The sequence below is a fragment of the Lactuca sativa genome, chromosome 8, assembly GCF_002870075.4.
Source record: "Lactuca sativa cultivar Salinas chromosome 8, Lsat_Salinas_v11, whole genome shotgun sequence".
NCBI classification, from domain to species: domain Eukaryota; kingdom Viridiplantae; phylum Streptophyta; class Magnoliopsida; order Asterales; family Asteraceae; genus Lactuca; species Lactuca sativa.
The window spans coordinates 198,981,336-199,001,345 of NC_056630.2; the positions used below are offsets into that span (position 1 = coordinate 198,981,336).

Below are 20,010 nucleotides of genomic sequence, written 5' to 3' on the forward strand. Positions count from 1 at the left end.
TCATTCAGGGTCTTGCACCTTGAAAATCTCATGAACTCCCAGATATCATCCCTCAGCATATCATGATACCTTGTCTTCCTCATCTCCTCCTCCGTAGCGTACTGCGGAACTAAAAATGCCCTCTCCCTGAACTTGGTGGTAATCTCCGCCACAGTCTCCGTAGTCTTGTGAAGGTCCAGGAACTCCTTCAGTATATGTTACACCTTAATGGGCGGTGAAAAATCCTGATTAAACCTCCACATAAAATCCTCCCATGTCATCACTGCCACACCCGCCGACCCTACCTCATGGGTAACCTCCTGCCACGAATCCCGCGCTTGGTCCTTCAGCATACAAGATGCGAATCCCATCTTTTCTGTGTTGGGGTAAAAGCTCATGCACTGTGCATTCTCCATGTCAGCAATCCAGTGACGACTAGCGATGGGGTTCTTAACCCCAAAGAACTTAGGTTCTATGCATGCCTTGAACTCCCGGAATGAGTGAGTTCGAGTCCCAATCTGAACCGCACCAATCTCGATTTGGAAAGACCTGATCCGCTGCTCCATAATCTCCATGATCCCCTCCTTGACGGTACCGAAAATCACCATGGTAACGTCAAGGATGCCGTGAGTAACCTCGGCTGTGATAAGCTTGTGCAGCCTCTCATCAATCGGCTCGGCACTGGAACCTGAACCCGATCCTAAACCTGATCCCGAACCTGAACCTCCTCGTGTAGCCATCACCATCCTCAAACTGAAAATACAACATAGAAAGCAACCAATAAGGAAGTTCGAAGGGATTCCTCCTCACCGGACTCCTTAGAGTTTCCAAGTCTGCCCTTGTCTTGGGTACATGCCATATGCTTTCAGTAGGACGGGCCCAATACTACCTTCCACACCTACCTGTACCTACCCCAAGGTCATACTTGATACCCCTAATTCACCCTACCATACTTAAAACATGACCCACAAAACACAGAACATACACATATCCTATACTCTTATAGGATTTCTCAATCCTCACTGAACTAGAAACCTCAATCAACACCACAGGTTCCCTTATGCATGCAAGTTATACATAAATAGAGTCGCATAGACTGTCAAATAAAATTTCTACCCTAATTCCACAACCAAACAAGGAACTAGAAATGAGGCAGAATCCATCATTCTAGGGCTATGCAATCCTAAGCATATATAACTTTGAAAGCATACACTTAGAAAATAACAGAGTTAACATTGATTCCGAGAAATATATAGCATTGAATTTTCCTAGGCTACAAGGCATCACACAAATCAGAAAATTTTATCACATAACTGCTAAAGGTATCCTTAGCCATACTCTAGCATACACTTCACATATTAACATACTAGTTGCAATTCATAAGCATTGTTTAATTTTAGGAAACACTTAGGGGCTGTTTGGCAGGATCTAAATTTTTAAGATCTGAATTTTTAAGAGGTTTAAATTTCTAAGAGGGTCTGAAATTTTAAGAGCTGAATGTTTAACATCCTGTTTGGTTGGGACCTCTGAATTGTTCTGTTGAGTTATTAAAATGACCATTTTACCCTTCTGTTTTATTTTTTATTAATTTCAACTGTTTATTTAGAAAATAACCTAATAAAATTTTTTAATTATGTATTAAAAAATATATAAACACCATATAAAATCCAAATTTAGCATAAATCAAAATTAAACACAAATCCAAATCGAACATAAATATTTTTAAATCCACAAAAACATACTAAAATCCAAATAAAATCCTACAAATTTAAATTCACCCCAATTGATTCGCAATCTGGTCACGTAAATTATCCATGTATTCATTTCCTTGTGAACCCCATTCCATATCGTGTATGTTTTCGCCATCATTTTTCCCCCCTTATGCTTGAGCATTGTTCTCCTCGAATGCCATAAATAACTCATCATGAATATCACATTTCCTTATGAAATTGTGGAATGCAAAACAAGCAATGACTATATCTCTTTGCACTGAAAAAGGAAAAGGATCCATTCGCTTTAGGATTTAGAATCTCGCCTTCAAAACACCGTAAGCACGTTCAATAACATTTCCGAGTTGCGCATGTGCATGATTGAATTTTTCTTCCTTAGTTAACGGACGTCACCGTCGATAGTCGGCTAACCAATACCTCATGTTGCGGTAAGGAGTCATAAATCCACGAGTGTTGGTGTACGCAGCATCGCAAAGGTAATATTTATCTATACACATGAGTGAAGGAAGTATTATATATAGAAATTTAATATTGTATCTTAGAATAAATTTAAAAAGAATTAAAAACCAGGAGGAGGGAATGGAAAGCCTGAAGTCGGGTTACATGCAACTTCTTTCAAAACTCTCGAATCATGTGTTATACCCTCCCAACCGGCCCATACGAATGTGAACATCATATCAAAATCACAAATTTCTAAAACATTTTGAAAGCATTCACCTTTTCCTCTTCCCCTATAGCGAGTTTGTTGATCAGCAGGTACGGCTGCATGTACAAGAGTTCCATCTAGCGCACCTATTGCTCCAGGAAAGATTTCTTTTAGCTTACGATGCCTCTCTGAGGAATTCACGGTTGCATTAGAATTCGTTGGCACTATAACTTCTTTTGAAAAAATCATCATTGCATTTAGCACCTCATGAAAGCATCTATGAACTGTTTCTGTGGAGTGTTGAAACCTTGGTTTGATAATCCTGAACCGTTTATTATGTGCTATAGTTGTCAAGAACATAGCCATCTTTTCTTTAACGCTTATATGCCTACTACTTTGCAACCAATTGTTTCGTCTAAAATGATTGCATAAAAGTACATATGCTTCACGTGAAAGATGCATCAAGTCATGACATTGTGTAAAAGTTCCATGTAACAATTCTTGTGTATGTTGATGACCACTCATTCCCGAATCATTATCAATTGCCCTTCCAATTCTGTTGGATGCTAGATTCAACCAATAGCAACATAGTAACATGAAAAATGCAATTTCTTCATCCGAATCCATAAGCAATCTGTTATTTTGAAAATACATAACAATAATATTAACAACATATAACATAAAAATTCATCAAGTCATTAATATCAAATAATCCAAAACATCAAGTAATCCAAAACATCAAGTCATTAATGTCAAGTAATCCAAAAAAAACCATCTAGTTCAAACCAAACATCAAGTAATCCAAAAAAAACCATCTAGTTCAGACCAAACATCTAGTTATCCAAAAAAACCATCAAAACATTCAAAAAATCTACTTAGCGAAACATTCCATAATGTGCTCCAACAATCTTGACCCAATTCTCACAAATAGCTGAATCAATGGTTAACCACACGTGCCTCTTATCTGCACTTTCACCAAAAAGAGCAACAGCAGTAGTGTATCTTGGATCAAATATTCCCCATCCTAACTTCTCCAATTTTTCCATACACGCATCCAAATTTGAAGAAGAATGCTTTTCCACAAATATTTTAGCAACTGTGGCAATATCTTCACTGATTTCAAGCAATCTTGAGTTGGATGCATCTTTACCCTTATCTTTACCCTTGTCTTTACTTTTATTTTGACTCTTTGCCATATCTGTAGTCTTTTGTTTTATTATTGAGCAGATGACTCGTCACTGAGACCTACAGTTTCTTGTTGAGTGCAATCGATGTCATCAAAGTCATGCAAACTATAGTGGCTTGACTCTTGAATAGGACGGGGAAGGGTAGAAGTTGGTCCCCAACTATTTATGCCTGTCGCAGTTGCGCCTTCAAACAACTGTGTGCAAAGGTCGGGTAGGGTAATGGCATATGTCTGAAAAAATCCACATGTTTGTTTGACTGTTTGAAAAAAAATATTTTATTACTTAAACATGATAATATGTTTTTTATAACTAAACAAAATACCTTTGATTCTAATTCCCATTCTTCTTTGGAAAGGTTGAAGGTATTGGTTGTTGAATTGTACACGTTGCCGGTTTTTTTTTTTAACTTCAAAAAAGCACCAAACTTTGACTTTAGGTAGTCATAGCAGTTCTTCATTTGTTTTTGGTCCGCAATAAAGTTGTGTTCAATTTTTAATGTTTCAGCTACATTCCTCCAAGATAATGCTTTCAAACTACTCCCTTCCCGCTCATTCACCGTAACTTCACGTAAACAAGCTTCTAGAAACGTTTTTTCTACACCTTGAACCTTCCAACTAATCCTATCCTTCTTTTCTCCCATTTCTTTGATCAATTCAACAAAAAAATGCATGTTTTAATAACAAGTTAAGCATTTTAAAAACACATTTTCAACAATAATTTAAGCAACATAAAGGCACCTTATCAACAACTATTTCAACAAAACAAGTGTATAATGTCATGATATAAGCAAGAATATATATTTCAAAACTAATGCACATTGTCAACAAATATTTCAACAAAACAAGTGTACAATTCAATAAAACTAATGGATATTTCATGATATAAACAAGAGTATAAACAACTATAACATCAAACATAAATATAAATATTTCATGATAACAACAACAAAAATAATGCATATTTTCAACAACTACAACATTTCAACATAATACTCAACTATAAAAACAGTTTAGAAATTGGTATATAAAACCGGTTGTTGTTGAATCACTCAAACTGCCACCAATGAACTTACCTTCTTATATGTGAATTTGGATTGTTTTGTCCCACAATTAGGATTTATTTAAACACATTCAACCCACCAAGAAGTGCTTCAACACTTCTCTATATCATATAAAAAAAATTATTTAGATATGATTCATCATGTTTATATATATATATATATATATATATATATATATATATATATATATATATATATATTCAGTTCCAAAACTTAACATTCAAAGGCACACCAAGAAACCCTTGAATCAAAAACCATTTTTAGAACCATCTTATAAATTCACGATGAACAAAGAGAGCATTCATTCCAAAAACCATAATCAAATTCAAAGCCACCGATCATAGAGAAGAGGAAGAACACCCATTCCAAAAACCCTAATCGAGTTCTCAGCCAACAAAATTGAGCATATAACAGAAAGAAGAGGAGGCAAACATACCTGTTGCGGTCGATGAGTCAATGGAGACGGAAGAGATAACCACCACCGGGAGCAGCGACGCTGGGACGTCGTCGACGATTGCGCTGGAGGGAGTATGTGTCAACGATTCTTCAAAACAGATGGGAAGAATGGAGGGAGGCGCATATGCGAAGTGAAGAAAGAAGAATCGACGGTCGATGAGTCGATGTGTTTAGGGTAAATTAGGACGCGTCTCTTTTTTATATTTTTCAGACTTCATTTAATATCTGAAAAAATAAGAGGCATCTTTTAGTTTAAGAGGTAAAAAATAATACTCAAACAAACACTCTGAATCTGAAATTTTAAGACACTACCTCTTAATTTTGCAATTAAGAGGTAAACAAACGGGACCTTACTTGAGCTCGGCCGATCACATGCATTACACTCTCCCTTTTTACTTAAGAAAACCCTTTTCAGAAAAACTTGAATTTTATTCTTTCAAAAATGTTACCATTTCCTCAGTTTGAGTTCTGGCACACCCGAGGGTGTGCCTGAATCCCTCAAACCAAGGCTCTAATACCAACTTGTAATAGCCCAAAAACCGAATAAAGTTTTGCATTTTCAAAAATAAGAATTACAATCATAATTTGTTTCCAAAGATCCGTTACATCATAACATGTGAAATTATCAAAGTATCAATATCAATGAGTGCGTAAAAGGTTGGAGAGTGTATGATGCACTATCAGGTCGATACCCTCCCTTTAGTACCGTAAGTACCTGAAAACACCCAAATAAACTATAAGCAAAATCTTAGTGAGTTCCCAAAATATCAAATAACATACAACCACAGAATACCATGCGACATACATATAGTTGCCATGGGCTACCCCCATGGTTTGATATCCAAGTGCCATGGGCTATGCCCATGGTCTTCCATGCCATGGGTTGCCCCTATGGTATTCATACAAGTACCACAGACTGCCCCCACGGTCTTCAAACAATTAAATACGTAAAAGACTGTCAATCCACATGTTAGGTAATGGGCCGACATTCGTGCCTTTGACCCATGGATATAGTAAGAAGACTCACCTCAGACTGTTGATAAATAATTACTGCTCGACTACCAGTCCGGAAATCTCACACAGTAAATATACAATTTAACCTAATTAGAATTATGATACAAACTCACTCATGGGCCCAAAATCCCAAATTCCAAACTCTTCAAATCCGGCCCAAAGGCCTTTCTCCTTTAATATGCCTAACTACCCTTGGTTCAAAATCAATAACGGCCATAAGGCGCAAATGGCCGAACAATGCCACCTAAGGCCCATTCCATGACACACAAGGTCCACAAAGGAAAATTGAGATCCCTATTCTAAATGGGCCATGACCTAACACTAGATAAGGCCCAAAAGCCCAAAACATGCTTCATCTTCCCGGAGGATATAGGCACAACGTACAACATTAGTACACTTAGAGTAGTTGATCTTAAGGCAATAGGCGCATTGTATATCCCAGTATGCCCAACGTACAAGGCTGCTAAGCATAACCAACCATTAAAAGCTTAATCTAGGCATCCACTTCGTCAAATTCCAGATCTCGGTCATTTTAAAGGTCCTAGGGCATACAGTTGGCAACTTTTTTCCTTTTCATGCTTAATGGGAGCCCAACATCCCATTTTTTCCATTAAGACTCACTTTAAGAACTCAAATCGATGCATGGTGCCATAACAACCATCATTATAGCATTGTTATGCTTCTAACATGCCAAAGGGACCCAGATCTAACATTTCTAGCTTTCGGAGTTGCTCAAACTCACAAAAGAGGATCCGTGGACTAAAAATGAACTCACTACCAAACCTTAACTCAAACTAGTAAAAGGATTAGCAAGTTCTAAACTTTTTACCTCTAAAAGCTCTCCAAGAAAATGTAAATGCATGATCTTGAAGCTCAACCACGTCCAAGGCTTGTTCACAAAGCTCTTTTTGCAAACTCACTAAAATGGTCACCAAAGACACTTTAAAGCTCAAGGATCATACTCACTAGAAAACTAGGGTTTAAGATACGAAAATAAACATTGGAGGCTGATAAGGGTGAGGTCTAAATGTCATAAGTGATCTTAAATAAGGCTCATGTCTTAAGATTAGGGATTTTGTCTCTAGCCACGTACACCCCGTATACACCTTAGTACGCTCAGCGTACGTGGTTGTAGTCCGCGTTCATAACACCCATGTACGCTAAGCGTGCGCATATGTACGCCCAACATATGGAGGGGGCTCTTATGCAAAATACATTTTAATCCAAGCGCTAAAAGGTAGCATACTTGAATTCCAAGTGCTACAAAGTTCGTCACGAACTTTATGATATTCTTCTTGAGGACACTCAATTAACATTTCATTCATGCCTACTCAGTGGATGCATACTCAGGGTAGAACAAAGCTCTCTCGTGAGACATCTTGGTGATCTTAGTCACCGTCTCTGTCGTCTATCGGCGTGATAGGTACTACTGAGCCAGTTGCTGCCTCTCCACCCAAGGAACATACTCGTCTCGAAAAATCTCCATAAATCAATCTCATATCAATTTGGCCCACTCCATAGGTGAATAGCCTATAGTCACAAACTTCCACCAGCCCTTCGCCCCTAAGCGAAGTAGGTTCAATGCAAAGCGAAACCTCAGATCATCTAGAGAAGAGTTGGTGAAAAAAATCCCTTAACATCAGCGATCCACCACAAGGCCGCAATCGGGTCCTAGACCCCATCGAACTCCGGGGGATTCTTATTGTTGAACTCCAAATACTACATTGAATCACCCCTATGTGGTCTCGCAGCGGCAATAGCTGCGATCGATGCAACAGTAGAAACCTCAGTGTAACGCCTGATTCCTGGTACGTATTTAATTTAGTAATTATTCAAATTTATATGAGCAACTCGATGAGTTGGAAGCCCCAAACTCGTTGACTAGAGACTGTTTGGGCAGTGTGGTTTTAGGAACCTACTCAACAAGTTGATAGGCCTCCATCTTGACGAATAGGCTGGAAGAGGTGAAACCCTAATTTTTGGGGTTTGCACCCTATTTAAGCATCTTAAACCCTCCATGTTGGCCTCATTTCCAGCCTCTAAGTCCCAAAACCTAAATCTCTAAACACCGATGCATTGTGTGAGTTTGTAAGTTATCCTTGAGAGAGTTTTGTGTTTTTGAAGCTTGTGGAAAAAGTAGAAGCTTGAGGACTCAAGAAGGAGTTTGTAGATCCATAATCTTAGCTTCATTCTCGACATTTTTCTGGTATCAAGTTTGAACCTTTCCTAGTGATTATTTAGATCTTCTTTTGGGGCTATTTTGAATGGTTTTGATCCAAGTTCCATGGTCTTAGGGAGTTGGACGTCCCAAGTGAGTACACTTCTAGATCTAGGACCTTGAAGGGCTTTCATTGCATAAAGGTGCAAACTTTATGGCCATTGAAACCCATGCAAGCTTTAGGATGTCATTTTGGCCTTTTAAGCTCCAAAAGGCCACGCATGGAGAGAAAGTCAAAGACTTTACGTGTTCATGTAGTATCTAGGGTCTAGATCTCAGTTTGTATGCCTTAACTTGAAGTATTAATGGCTTTTGGATCAAGATATAGGTCTTAAAGAGTTAGGGTTTGAGCTAAATCCATTAAGGAAGGGTATTAATGGGTAAAGTTCAAAACTTTACCCTTAAAAAGGACATTTTCAGTATGAATATGACGTATGGAGCTTAGATCTGAAAGATAGGAGCTTCATCCATTAAGAAGGGCTTAATAGACTGAAGAAATCGACGAGTCATGAAGGAACTCAACGAGTTGGGAAGATTTGTCCCAATCATGTATAGGGTAGAACTCGACGAGTCTGAGGAAGGATTAGTCGAGTTGACTCGTTTTATCACGATTCTGAGAAGTATGGAAACTCGTCGAGTTAGGAGATGACTCAGCGAGTTGAGTCAACCCAAAATGTTGATTTTGACTAGGGTTGTAACATCCATAAATTTACGCCAAATTTAAACTTTTTCAATCATAAATAACAAGCATTGTTTACAAAATGTTTTCAAATCATTTTTTCCATCAGAGCATCCCAAAAATCATAACATAAGGATGAGGAGCGGTACGGTCACGCCTTCGCCTTTCCATGATCTCCTGAAGTACCTGAAACAATAAACTGAAAACTGTAATCCTGAGGGCTTAGTGAGCTACCTCCAAAATACCAATACCATACTGAAAGAAACCATATCAATAACAATCAATCAATCAACATGCATTCTGGGCCATCGTCCTGACTGGTCCGCCCTACTGGGCCTACAATCTATCTAGATCCATCCCGAGCCTTCGGCATGACTGGTCCGCCACGTGGACGTACAGTCTCCCCGAGCCGCTCATAGGGTATGTTGGCCTTGAGCACGAAGCAGGACCGCCTCAACCCAACCAACAAGCAAATAATCATGTGCGCATAATTATGATGTACGAGCATATACAAATATCAAGCATATCTATCTCACTGATCATCAATCATGAAATTCTCTAGACACTGACCCAACAACTCACTAACATACCGATCCATACGGATCATAAAAGCATACGTACTGTCTATCCTGACTCCAATCAAGCAGATCATAATCACATGTAGCATACCATAACTATAACAACCAATGGGTCGGACTTGGTGCCGTAGACCCTATCGATATAGTGAGGATAACTCACCTTGCAATGTCGACTCGCAGAAATAAGCTCCAACCCTCGGATCACTGTCCCGAACTCCACCACCTATATTTATCACGAACCATACACGTAAATCCCTAATCTTTTCCAATGTTCTCAAAAGTAAAAGGGTCAACCCATGATTAGTAGTCAAAGTCAACGATCTAGGTCAACCGTCCATGTTGACCCGACTCGCCGAGTTCCATCGGCTACTCGCCGAGTTTCTTGGACTACTTGCTCACTCGCCGAGTCATCGAGTGAATTGTCGAGTTTCCTTCATTTAGCGATCGGACTCTAAAGCCACTCGTCGGGTTTCCCAACCAAAACTCAACGGGTTCACACTCAATACGTAACCTTGGGAAAACTCATCCGACTCACCGAGTTGTTCTTCAACTCGTCAAGTTTTATGACCATCTTCATCCAAATTGCCGATTTGTTCATCCAACTCGTCGAGTTCATGGCTTTCTTCATCCGACTCACCGAGTTGCTCATCTAACTCATCGAGTTCATCCAATCCTTTTTCCATACATGCCTATTTTGAGCCATGCAACGGCTCAAATTCACAGATCTAGGTTTCTAGAGCATACTTATTACGTAAAGTTGCAAACTTTACGTACATGCATTGCTTTAAAAGCTCTTAATGCCAAAACCAAGATCTTAATGGGTCTCCATGGACCAATGGAACCTTAATCTCGACCAAAGCTGGAACTTTATGCTTCTATAATCTAAAGAGGGTCCAGATCGGAAGTTACAACTTCAGGTCTAGCCCATAGCTTGTCATACCAACTTGATATCCTTATAAAACCCTAAAGCTCACTCAAAAGGGAGGTCTAGACTGAAATAAATGAGGGTAATAGCTTAATACCTTCCCAAGATGTCCACAAAAGTAGATTCGGATTTTTTCCCATCTTCTTGCCTCAATCACTTGCTTCCCCAAACTCCCACACCAAAATCTTCTCTCAAAGCTTCAACACACAATGGGCACACACACATATGAGTTAGAGACGCAAAGGGGGCTGCAAAGGGACTGAAAGAGGCTTGAGCTTCTATAAATAGGGGTGCAAACCCCGGAAATTAGGGCTTCTCCTTCCAGCTCCTACTCGCCGAGTCCCACAAAGGACTCGCCGAGTAGATCACTTAATTCGCGATCCCACCCGCTGCTACTCGACGAGTAGGGCAACCAACTCATCGAGTAGGGCCAAAACCAAGAAATTTTTATTTAAAATAATACCTGAGAATTGGGGCGTTACAAGAGTGTTGACTTTGACTTTGACCAAGGTTGACCCATGAAGGGGTTTTTGGTATGGAATGATATTTAGGGGATTATTGGATTCTAACTAAGTATTATGTTGGTAATGACAGCTTGGGGAGCCGTTGGAGCAGCCGTTAGAGACCCCTTGCCATGAGATTCTATATTTAGCTTTGCGAGGTGAGTTTTCTCCTATAGGAATGGGTCGAAGGCACAAATATTAGCCTGTTTATGTATGTTAGCATATTTCGGACTAAGGTCCGATGCCGGGTAGTGCCTGATGTAGTTGTATATGTGTTTCCAGACTTCGGTCTAATGCCGAGGAAAGCCCAAGGAATGTTTGTATTCTTGATGTCTTCATGATTCTTGCATGTTCTTGTTTTATATGTTTCTGGACATCGGTCTGATGCCGGGTAATCCCGTGGAATGTTTATATGTTTCCGGATCTCGGCCCGATGTTGGGCAGTGCCCGAGGAATGTTCATATGTTTATGTTATGTGTTTATTTATGTGTATTTGTTGATATGTTATATGTATACCGAGCTTCGCTCGATGCCGGATTTCGGTCCGATGTTGGGCGAGGCCCGATGTAGCGGGGCAAGGCCCATGTTAAGTTATTATGTGATTATGCGTATGGTATGTGGTAGTTCGAGGAGAACCACTAAGCTTTGTGCTTATAGTTTTTAGTTTTGGTTTCAGGTACTTCCAGTAGCAAGGGGAAGAGCTCGGGATGATTGAAGTGCACACACCATTTGTTAGCCTGGGATGTTTTTACTCTAATACATTTGACACATGTTATGATATTTTGAGATATATGACTTATGATTTTTATGTGATGAATTGTTAATTATGGTTGTATTAATTATTTAAAACGAAAATTTTGGACTGTAGTTTTGGATGTTTCACTCATTGATAGTGGTGTAGCGATCATTAAACATCTCAATCAATGTGGTCTTGTGTAACAACGTAAATTTTCAAAACAGTTTTTCACATTTAAAACACACTTTCATTCATAATGGTTATAAAAATATCATTTGTATCACATATCAATCCATAACATTACATCCCAAGATCAAAACATATCCAAATCCATCGGTGTGTGTACAAGTCAAGCCGGCGTGTTCCCGCGATCATCACTAGTACCTGAAATACATAACACAACACTGTAAGCATAAATGCTTAGTGAGTTCCTTAAAATACCACATACCACATATACGCCTTTCCAGACCATACTCTATGGGATCTTCCGATCCAGGTGTGTCAGGGGACTTCCGTCCCGAACTCCGATAGACCTTTCGGTCTTACCCGTATCAACCTTCCGGTCCGTATCCTCTTGACCTTCTGGTCCATATCGTCTTGACCTTACGGTCCTTAGCATACATAACATACATAGCACATACATATCACATAACTGCATATTGCACATACATATCACATAGCCGCATATAGCACATACATCCTATTATACAAGACCTTCCGGTCACACATAGGTACCCTTCCAGGTATAGTATAGTGAGATGACTCACCTCGGTATCTCGGATAATCTCAAACTCTGTGAATCGGGTCTAGCCTCCACCTAATCATAAAAAACACTTCACATTAATACATTTCCCCAAGGCTAGACTCCTTCCTTTCCTGTCATTCTCAGGAGGGTAAAAGACCATTTTACCCCTCTCATGGCTTAAATACCCTAAAGTTGACCAAACCCTAAAAGTAAAAAAAAGTCAACTCTCTGGGTTACGCTGCGCGTACCAAACATGTACGCTGGGCGTACTCGGTGCCTTCATAGAATCGGGGTGCACGACCCCTTATGCTACGCGTATTGGGATTACGCCCAACGTAAGTCCCAGTTCAGCTACTTTATGGATTTTGGTCTTAAACGGTTAACCTACTTCTCCAACTTCCAGATCTGACTCCCTCAAAACCTCTTATTCCATAAAGTCGGAACCTTTAAGCCTTTGCATGGCTGTAAAGGCCCTTACACCCTCAAAACACCTTTCCTCTCTCTCTATATTAAGTCCATATCTCATGCATGACTCAATATCCACGACCAAGATTGGATTTTTATGAACTCTCATCACATAATACATTGGGAAAGGCTAGATCTAAGCTTATGGAGACCCTTTGCACAAAAAGTCTCCACCTTTGAACCAAAAACCCTAAAAATGGGTCCGTAAAGCAAAACTCATGAAATGAAAGGAAAGCTTTGAGCTTTTTACCTCAAAAGGAGCTCCAACCTCTATATAACTCGGATCTACTCTTGCTCTCCATCTTCTAGATCTAACAACGGATTCCTCTTCTCCTTTTTCACCTTAAAAAGGCACCTTCAAGCTTAAGAACACACATACAAGCTCAAAACGAGTTTTCTGCACTCTTAGGGCTCACTCAATGAAGTATGGTGGATGGGGTAAAGGACTTAACATTCCTTTTATAGTGCACAAGCCATAATTAGGGTTTGCATCTGGGCACATTACGCCCAGCGTACCCAAGCAAGTCTGCTTCCAAAATAAGCGCGCGAGTACGCGCGACGTACGCCTCATTACGCCCAGCGTACTCATAAGTCCAATATTCAAATAAAGGGACTTATCTTGACTACTTGCAAATGTAGAAGGGTTATAAAGCTTACCCGAGTTTCGTGATGTTACATCTTGATAGATCCAAATACCTCCGTGATAGCCTCCCTGACCGCGTAGCCACTTTTATAGAAATGATCTTATAGATCTCATCATCACTAGCACCCTGACTCTCTGGACTGCTAGAGCCTAAACCTCGGGTGAACACGATATTAAAATACACAAGGGAAAAAAGTCAAAACCAAACTAAAAGCATACACAGACACTATAGATATCATAGAAAATCCCTTAGCACACTCGAGATTCTTTCTAAAGCGCATAAAGATCCTGTGCTTTCAGTAGTACGGGCCCATACTACCTTCCACACATATCCATAGTCAACTTAGAATTCTTCCCGAGGTCCTAAATACCAAAATTACTCAATTCTTCTTGTAGCTATGCTCTCACACTTAAGCGTTGTAAAGTCCTACACCTCAACTCCTAGGTAATCATCGTAGGCTCCTATCAGCCACAAATCCGCTCTGCGGGAGTCTATACTAATCTCACCAATGGCCCCGCATATACAAATTGTACATAACCCGAATTCGATAGATGTTTGAATAAAATATTCCACCCCAAATCCACAACCAAACAAGAAACATGAAGTAAGGCTAAACCAAGCATGCTAAGACTATAAAATCCTAATTATGTACAACCATACAATATATACAAAGCAATTTGCAATCTTAGTTTCGACCTGTCACACCCCCGAACCAGAACGATGGAAACATCCGGGGGCGGATTACCTCATGTACATTATCATAACAATTGAATATAAATGAAACATAGCATCACAACCATTACATTAAATGTTTAATAATATTACATTGTTTTCAAATACTGTTTACATGACATCAGTTGCATGTGAAAAAAATGAAGGAAATGTTGTGGCGGCATTCTTTCCTCCAAAATTCTTGTGATTACCTGTTACTGATTTCCTAAGAATACAAGTGACTTTGAAAAGTGTCAACATTTAAGTTTGTGAGTTCATAAGTATTTTGTAAGAAAAAGGGTTTGTAAATGTTTCATGAAAATGATAATGTATACTTCCAGAAAATCCAATATTTTCTTATAAATGAGCTGTAAGTCTTAAGTACCAAGACTAGAAAAGTAAGTAATACTGTACTGTGAAATGATGTAATGAAGTTTTATCTTTATATAAAACTACTTGTATGTTACCCTGTAAGTCAAATGTGTTGTTTATACCCTATGTGAGTTATTATAACCATACTAATACGATTAGTGGCCTGAACGACGTTCTTCGGGCGTCAGAACTGTTATGAAAATTTTCACCCCAGACCTGCTGGTCTAACTGTAGCTAATAGTTTAGGTGCGTGGTTGTCAATCCCATATAGATCTATTCACAAGTGTCACGTTCTCCCCATAAGAGACTCTGGTTATAATTTAGGACTTTGATGTGTGCTCTAGTGGGTACGGTAAAGCTATCTATCTCACAAGGTTATATCAGTCGATTTACGTGTACTGAAAACTCTTTTTGCTTGTAAATAAAATAATTATGTTTTCAAATAATTATTTAACTAATACAAATGGATAATATAGTTTTATGACACCCAACTATACCTATTATAGTTTATTCTGTATGTTTGTTGAAACTTTGTATGTAATATTTTATATAAATATAAAGTTGTCATCTTGTGCCCAATATACGTACTCAAACATAACACTTTTGAGTTGTGACCCACCAAAATTGTATAAAGGATATAAAATATAGCTTTTTCTTAGAAAACTACCTTTTTATAGAAAAATTCTAAAATCATGTAGTTTTACAACCATAACTTCATATAATGTGTTTGTTTTTGTAGTTTGGCATTCTTAAAGCAATTATCATATATATTTGTAAAATGATTAGTGATGAGGGTATCTTGAACATATAATGACTTGTAATTCAACATTTAGACAAATCATTGAAACATATGTATAACAAAATTTTTTTTAACTTGTAACCCCCCCGTAAAACATAAAAATCTCTAAAAAGTGGAGGTATGAACTCACCTTGAGTGAGATATTGTGGATACTTTGAAGTGATGAGATGAAGATTTCGAGCCTAAAACACTAGAATGTGTTTGATGAACTCTTTGAAGATTAGGTTACCCTAAGGATGTCAACACATAATAAGGTGTGTAAAGATGATCAATTTAACATAAAAATGTGTAAAAACACTAGAGGTTTACGAAAATGCTTACCAAAATCTAATGGACAACTTGAAGGTGAGCATCTTGGAGGACTTTTGCTCTTGGTCTTGAAAGAAGTAAGTGATGAAGATGAAAGGAGATAAAGATGGTGAAAGAAGGTGATGATGAATGAAATAAGGCCTTTTGGCCGACGTTAAATGAGAGAAATGGATGGAGTGAGTTCATGGATATTTGGATGGTAATGACATGAGTTGCATGGATATGTGCTGGGTAAAATGATGTAAAGTTGAATCATTCCATCACAAGGTCAACACCCACCCTTATCCTTTCCTAATCAAAATCATATTAAAAAGGGGCCAATATGGTGATTTCGGTCCTAACTCTCCCACCAAATATGATTTCGGCCTTAATGGGCTCATCCTTAGAGTTTTCGGCCTTGATGGAATTATCTTTGGAGTTTTTGTTTTGGTGTTTTCCATTGGGAGGTGGTTCCGGTCCTAGGATGTGCGAAATCCCTAGCTTAGTGGAGTACTAGGCTTAAACTATGAAGTAATGTTTTAACTCTCTTGATTTGCACTAATTATTTGACTTGCTTAACTTTAAGTGTTTACTACAAACATGATTTTCAACATGAATATATTTTTAATCATACAAATAATTCCCTCTTGGCTTTCAATGAATTATTATTGCATCAAAGTTATATAAATATACATTGTGGGTACACTTATACAAGACCCCTTAGACCTTGTTTGACCCAAAATTTTCTAGTTGTCATATCATCCCCCGCTAGAGGGAATTTCGTTCCGAAATTGGCATCTTGAACGGGTTCTTGCAATTAGAGGAAAAGTTGCGGGCACTTCTGTTTCCTTTGATCTTCCTGCTCCCAAGTGAATTCGGGTCCCCGTTTGGCATTCCAACTGACCTTCACTATAGGTATTTGACTTTGCTTTGTCCTCCTAACTTCCCTATCCATTATTCCTACAGGCTCCCCAATGAAGTGGAGATTCTTGTTTACTTCAATCTCTTCAAGAGGGATGACAAGAGTTTTGTCAGACAGACATTTCTTCAAATTGGACATGTGGAAAATAGGATGTATGTTGCTGAGTTCTTGTGGTAACCGAACTCTATAGGCCACTAGACTGATCCTGGTGAGGATCTTGAATGGTCCAATGTACCTCAGATTCAATTTTTCATGCTTCCCAAAGCGTATATCCCTTTACAGGGAGAGACCTTTAACATCACGTGATCTCCGACTTGAAAAGGCTTTCCATCGTTTATCCGCGTAGCTCTTTTGTCGGTCCCTAGATGCCTTTAGTCGTTCCCGAATTTGGACGATCTTCTCGGTGGTCTCTCTGATGATCTCGGGACCGGGGAGAGTGTTGTTGGGGACTTGCCCTCTTGCCAGCTGTATGTCTCCCACCTCAGCCCAACACAGAGGTGATCTGCATTTGTATCCATATAGAGCCTCAAATGGAGCGATCTTGATGCTAGTGTGATAGTTGTTGTTGTATGAAAACCCAATGAGTGGCAAATGGGTATCCCATGCCTTGCCAAAGTCTATCACACAAGCTCTTAGCATATCTTCTAGTGTCTGAATGGTCCTCTCACTTTGCCCGTCAGTTTGAGGTGGTAAATTGTACTTATATCAATTTTGGTTCCTAAGGACTTCTGAAGAGACTGCCAAAATTGTGAGGTAAATCTAATATCTCTGTCGGACATAATGGATATTGGCATGCCATGTAATTGCACGATCTCTTTTATGTACGTCCTCGTTAGCTTCTCCATCTTGTTGGTCTCCTTTATTGGCAGGAAATGTGCGGATTTGGTCAAGCTGTCAATGATCACCCAGATGGTGTCAAGTCCGCCTGCTGTCTTGGGCAATTTGGTTATGAAGTCCATGGGTATCCACTCCTACTTCCACTCGGGTATGTCTGGTTGTTGTAGCAACCCCGAGGGCTTCTGATACTCTACCTTGACTTTGGCGCAAGTCAGACACTTGCCAATATATGTAGCGATCTCTTCTTTGGCGCAAGTCAGACACTAGTGGCCTGAATGACGTGCTTTAGGCATCAGAACTGTTATGAAATTTGTCACCCCAGACCTCTTGGTCTAACTGTAGCTAACAGTTTAGGTGTGGGGTTGTCAATACAATATAGATCTATTCACAAGTGTCACGTTCTCCATATAAGAGAATCTGGTTATAGTTCTGGACTGCGACGTGTACTCTGGTGGGTACGGTGAAGCTAACTATCTCACAAGGTTATATCAATCGATTTACGTGTACTGAATACTCTTTTTGCTTGTAAATAAAATAATTATGTTTTCAAATAATTATTTAACTAATACAAATGGATAATATAGTTTTATGACACCCAACTATACCTATTATAGTTTATTCTGTATGTTTGTTGAAACTTTGTATATAATCTTTTATATAAATATAAAGTTGTCATCTTGTGCCCAATATATGTAGTCAAACATAACACTTTTGAGTTGTGACCCACCAAAATTGTATAAAGGCTATAAAATATAGCTTTTTCTTAGAAAACTACCTTTTTATAGAAAAATTCTAAAATCATGTAGTTTTACAACCATAACTTCATATAATGTGTTTGTTTTTGTAGTTTGGCATTCTTAATGAAATTATCATAAATATTTGTAAAATGACTAGTGATGAGGATATCTTGAACATATAATGACTTGTAATTCAACATTTAGACAAATCATGCAAATCTATATATAACAAACAAAATTTTAACTTGTATCCCCCCTAAAACATAAAAATCTCGAAAAAAGTGGGGGTACGGACTCACCTTGAGTGGATTTTGTGGGTAGTTTGAAGTGATGTGATGAAGATTTTGAGCCCAAAACACTAGAATGTGTTTGATGAACTCTTTGAAGATTAGGTTACTCTAAGGATGTCAACACATAATAAGGTGTGTAAAGATGATGAATTTAACATTAAAATGTGTAAAAACACTAGAGGTTTACAAAAATGCTTACCAAAATCTAATGACCAACTTGAAGGTGATGATCTTGGAGGAATTTTGCTCTTGTTGTTGAAAGAAGTAAGCGATGAATATGAAAGGAGATAAAGATGGTGAAAGAAGGTGGGGATGAATAAAAGAAGGCCTTCTGGCCGAGGTTAAATGGGAGAAATGGATGGAGTGAGTTCATGGATATTTGGTGGGGTAATGGCAGGAGTTGCATGGATATGTCCTAGGTAAAATGAAGTAAAGCTGAATTTGTCCCATCACAAGGTCAACACCTACCCTTATCCTTTCCTAACCGAAATCATATTAAAAAGGGGCCAATGTGGTGATTTCTGTCCTAACTCTCACACCAAATATGATTTTGGCCTTAGTGGGCTCATCCTTAGAGTTTTCGGCCTTGATGGACTTATCTTTGGAGTTTTTGGTTTGGTGCTTTCCATTGGGAGGTGATTTCGGTCCTAGGATGGCCGAAATCCCTAGCTTAGTGGGGCACTAGGCTTAAACTATGAAGTGATGTTTTAACTCTCATGATTAGTACTAATTATTTGACTTGCTTGACTTTAAGAGTTTACTACAAACATGATTTTCAACATGTATATATTTTTAATCATAAAAATGATGCCCTCTTGGCTTTTAATGAATTATTATTGCATCAAAGTTACATAAATATACATTGTGGTTACACTTATACGCAAGACTCCTTAGACCTTGTTTGACCCAAAAATTTCTTGTTGTCGCACAACCCTAGCAAAGCATCCATAAATAATCTCTAGGCTATAAGGCATCACAAAACCAGGCAACCCTAACCTGAAACTCTTGAGGGCTCCTTATCTTATCACTCGCATATATTTTTATCAGCTCAAATAACAACAATTATAATACAACATATCACACCGATATGGATATTTTAGGAGATAACTTCCTCGAGCTTCGGTTGACTGTATAATCTTTTTTCTCTGTTATTTTCCTTGAAATTCATTCTTTTTGTAAAAAGGTTTTTATAAAAGTTTTTGATCCTTAGTTTGAGTCTAGAATCCTACGAGTGTTCATCTCATTCTTTCAACCTAGGGCTTTGATACCAACTTGTAACAACCCAAATTTTCAACAATTTTTTTTCATTTTAATATAGAAAACCTCAAGTGTTAAAAAACCAAGACAATAAAATCCTAGGTATGTCAAGTACAATCATCCCAAATCGAAGCTTTTCAGCTCATGTATGTCCAATGCGTGACTTGAACACTAACTAGGTCAATAAAGAGTGAATGAAGCCAAAACTCATGCTTAGAGTCTAAAACCACCA

The 20,010-nt window shown here is 38.6% G+C and overlaps 1 protein-coding gene across 1 annotated transcript; it reads right to left on the bottom strand.

Annotated features, from left to right (window-relative positions):
- Nucleotides 1-3,571: 3,571 nt before the first annotated feature.
- Nucleotides 3,572-4,182, bottom strand: LOC111910584 (uncharacterized). Its single transcript, XM_023906410.2, has 2 exons — nucleotides 3,963-4,182; nucleotides 3,572-3,798 (listed from the first exon to the last, which is right to left on the bottom strand). Exons 1-2 carry the CDS (start codon nucleotides 4,180-4,182, stop codon nucleotides 3,572-3,574), a joined length of 447 nt encoding a protein of 148 aa, XP_023762178.2.
- Between the last annotated feature and the right edge of the window lie 15,828 nt (nucleotides 4,183-20,010).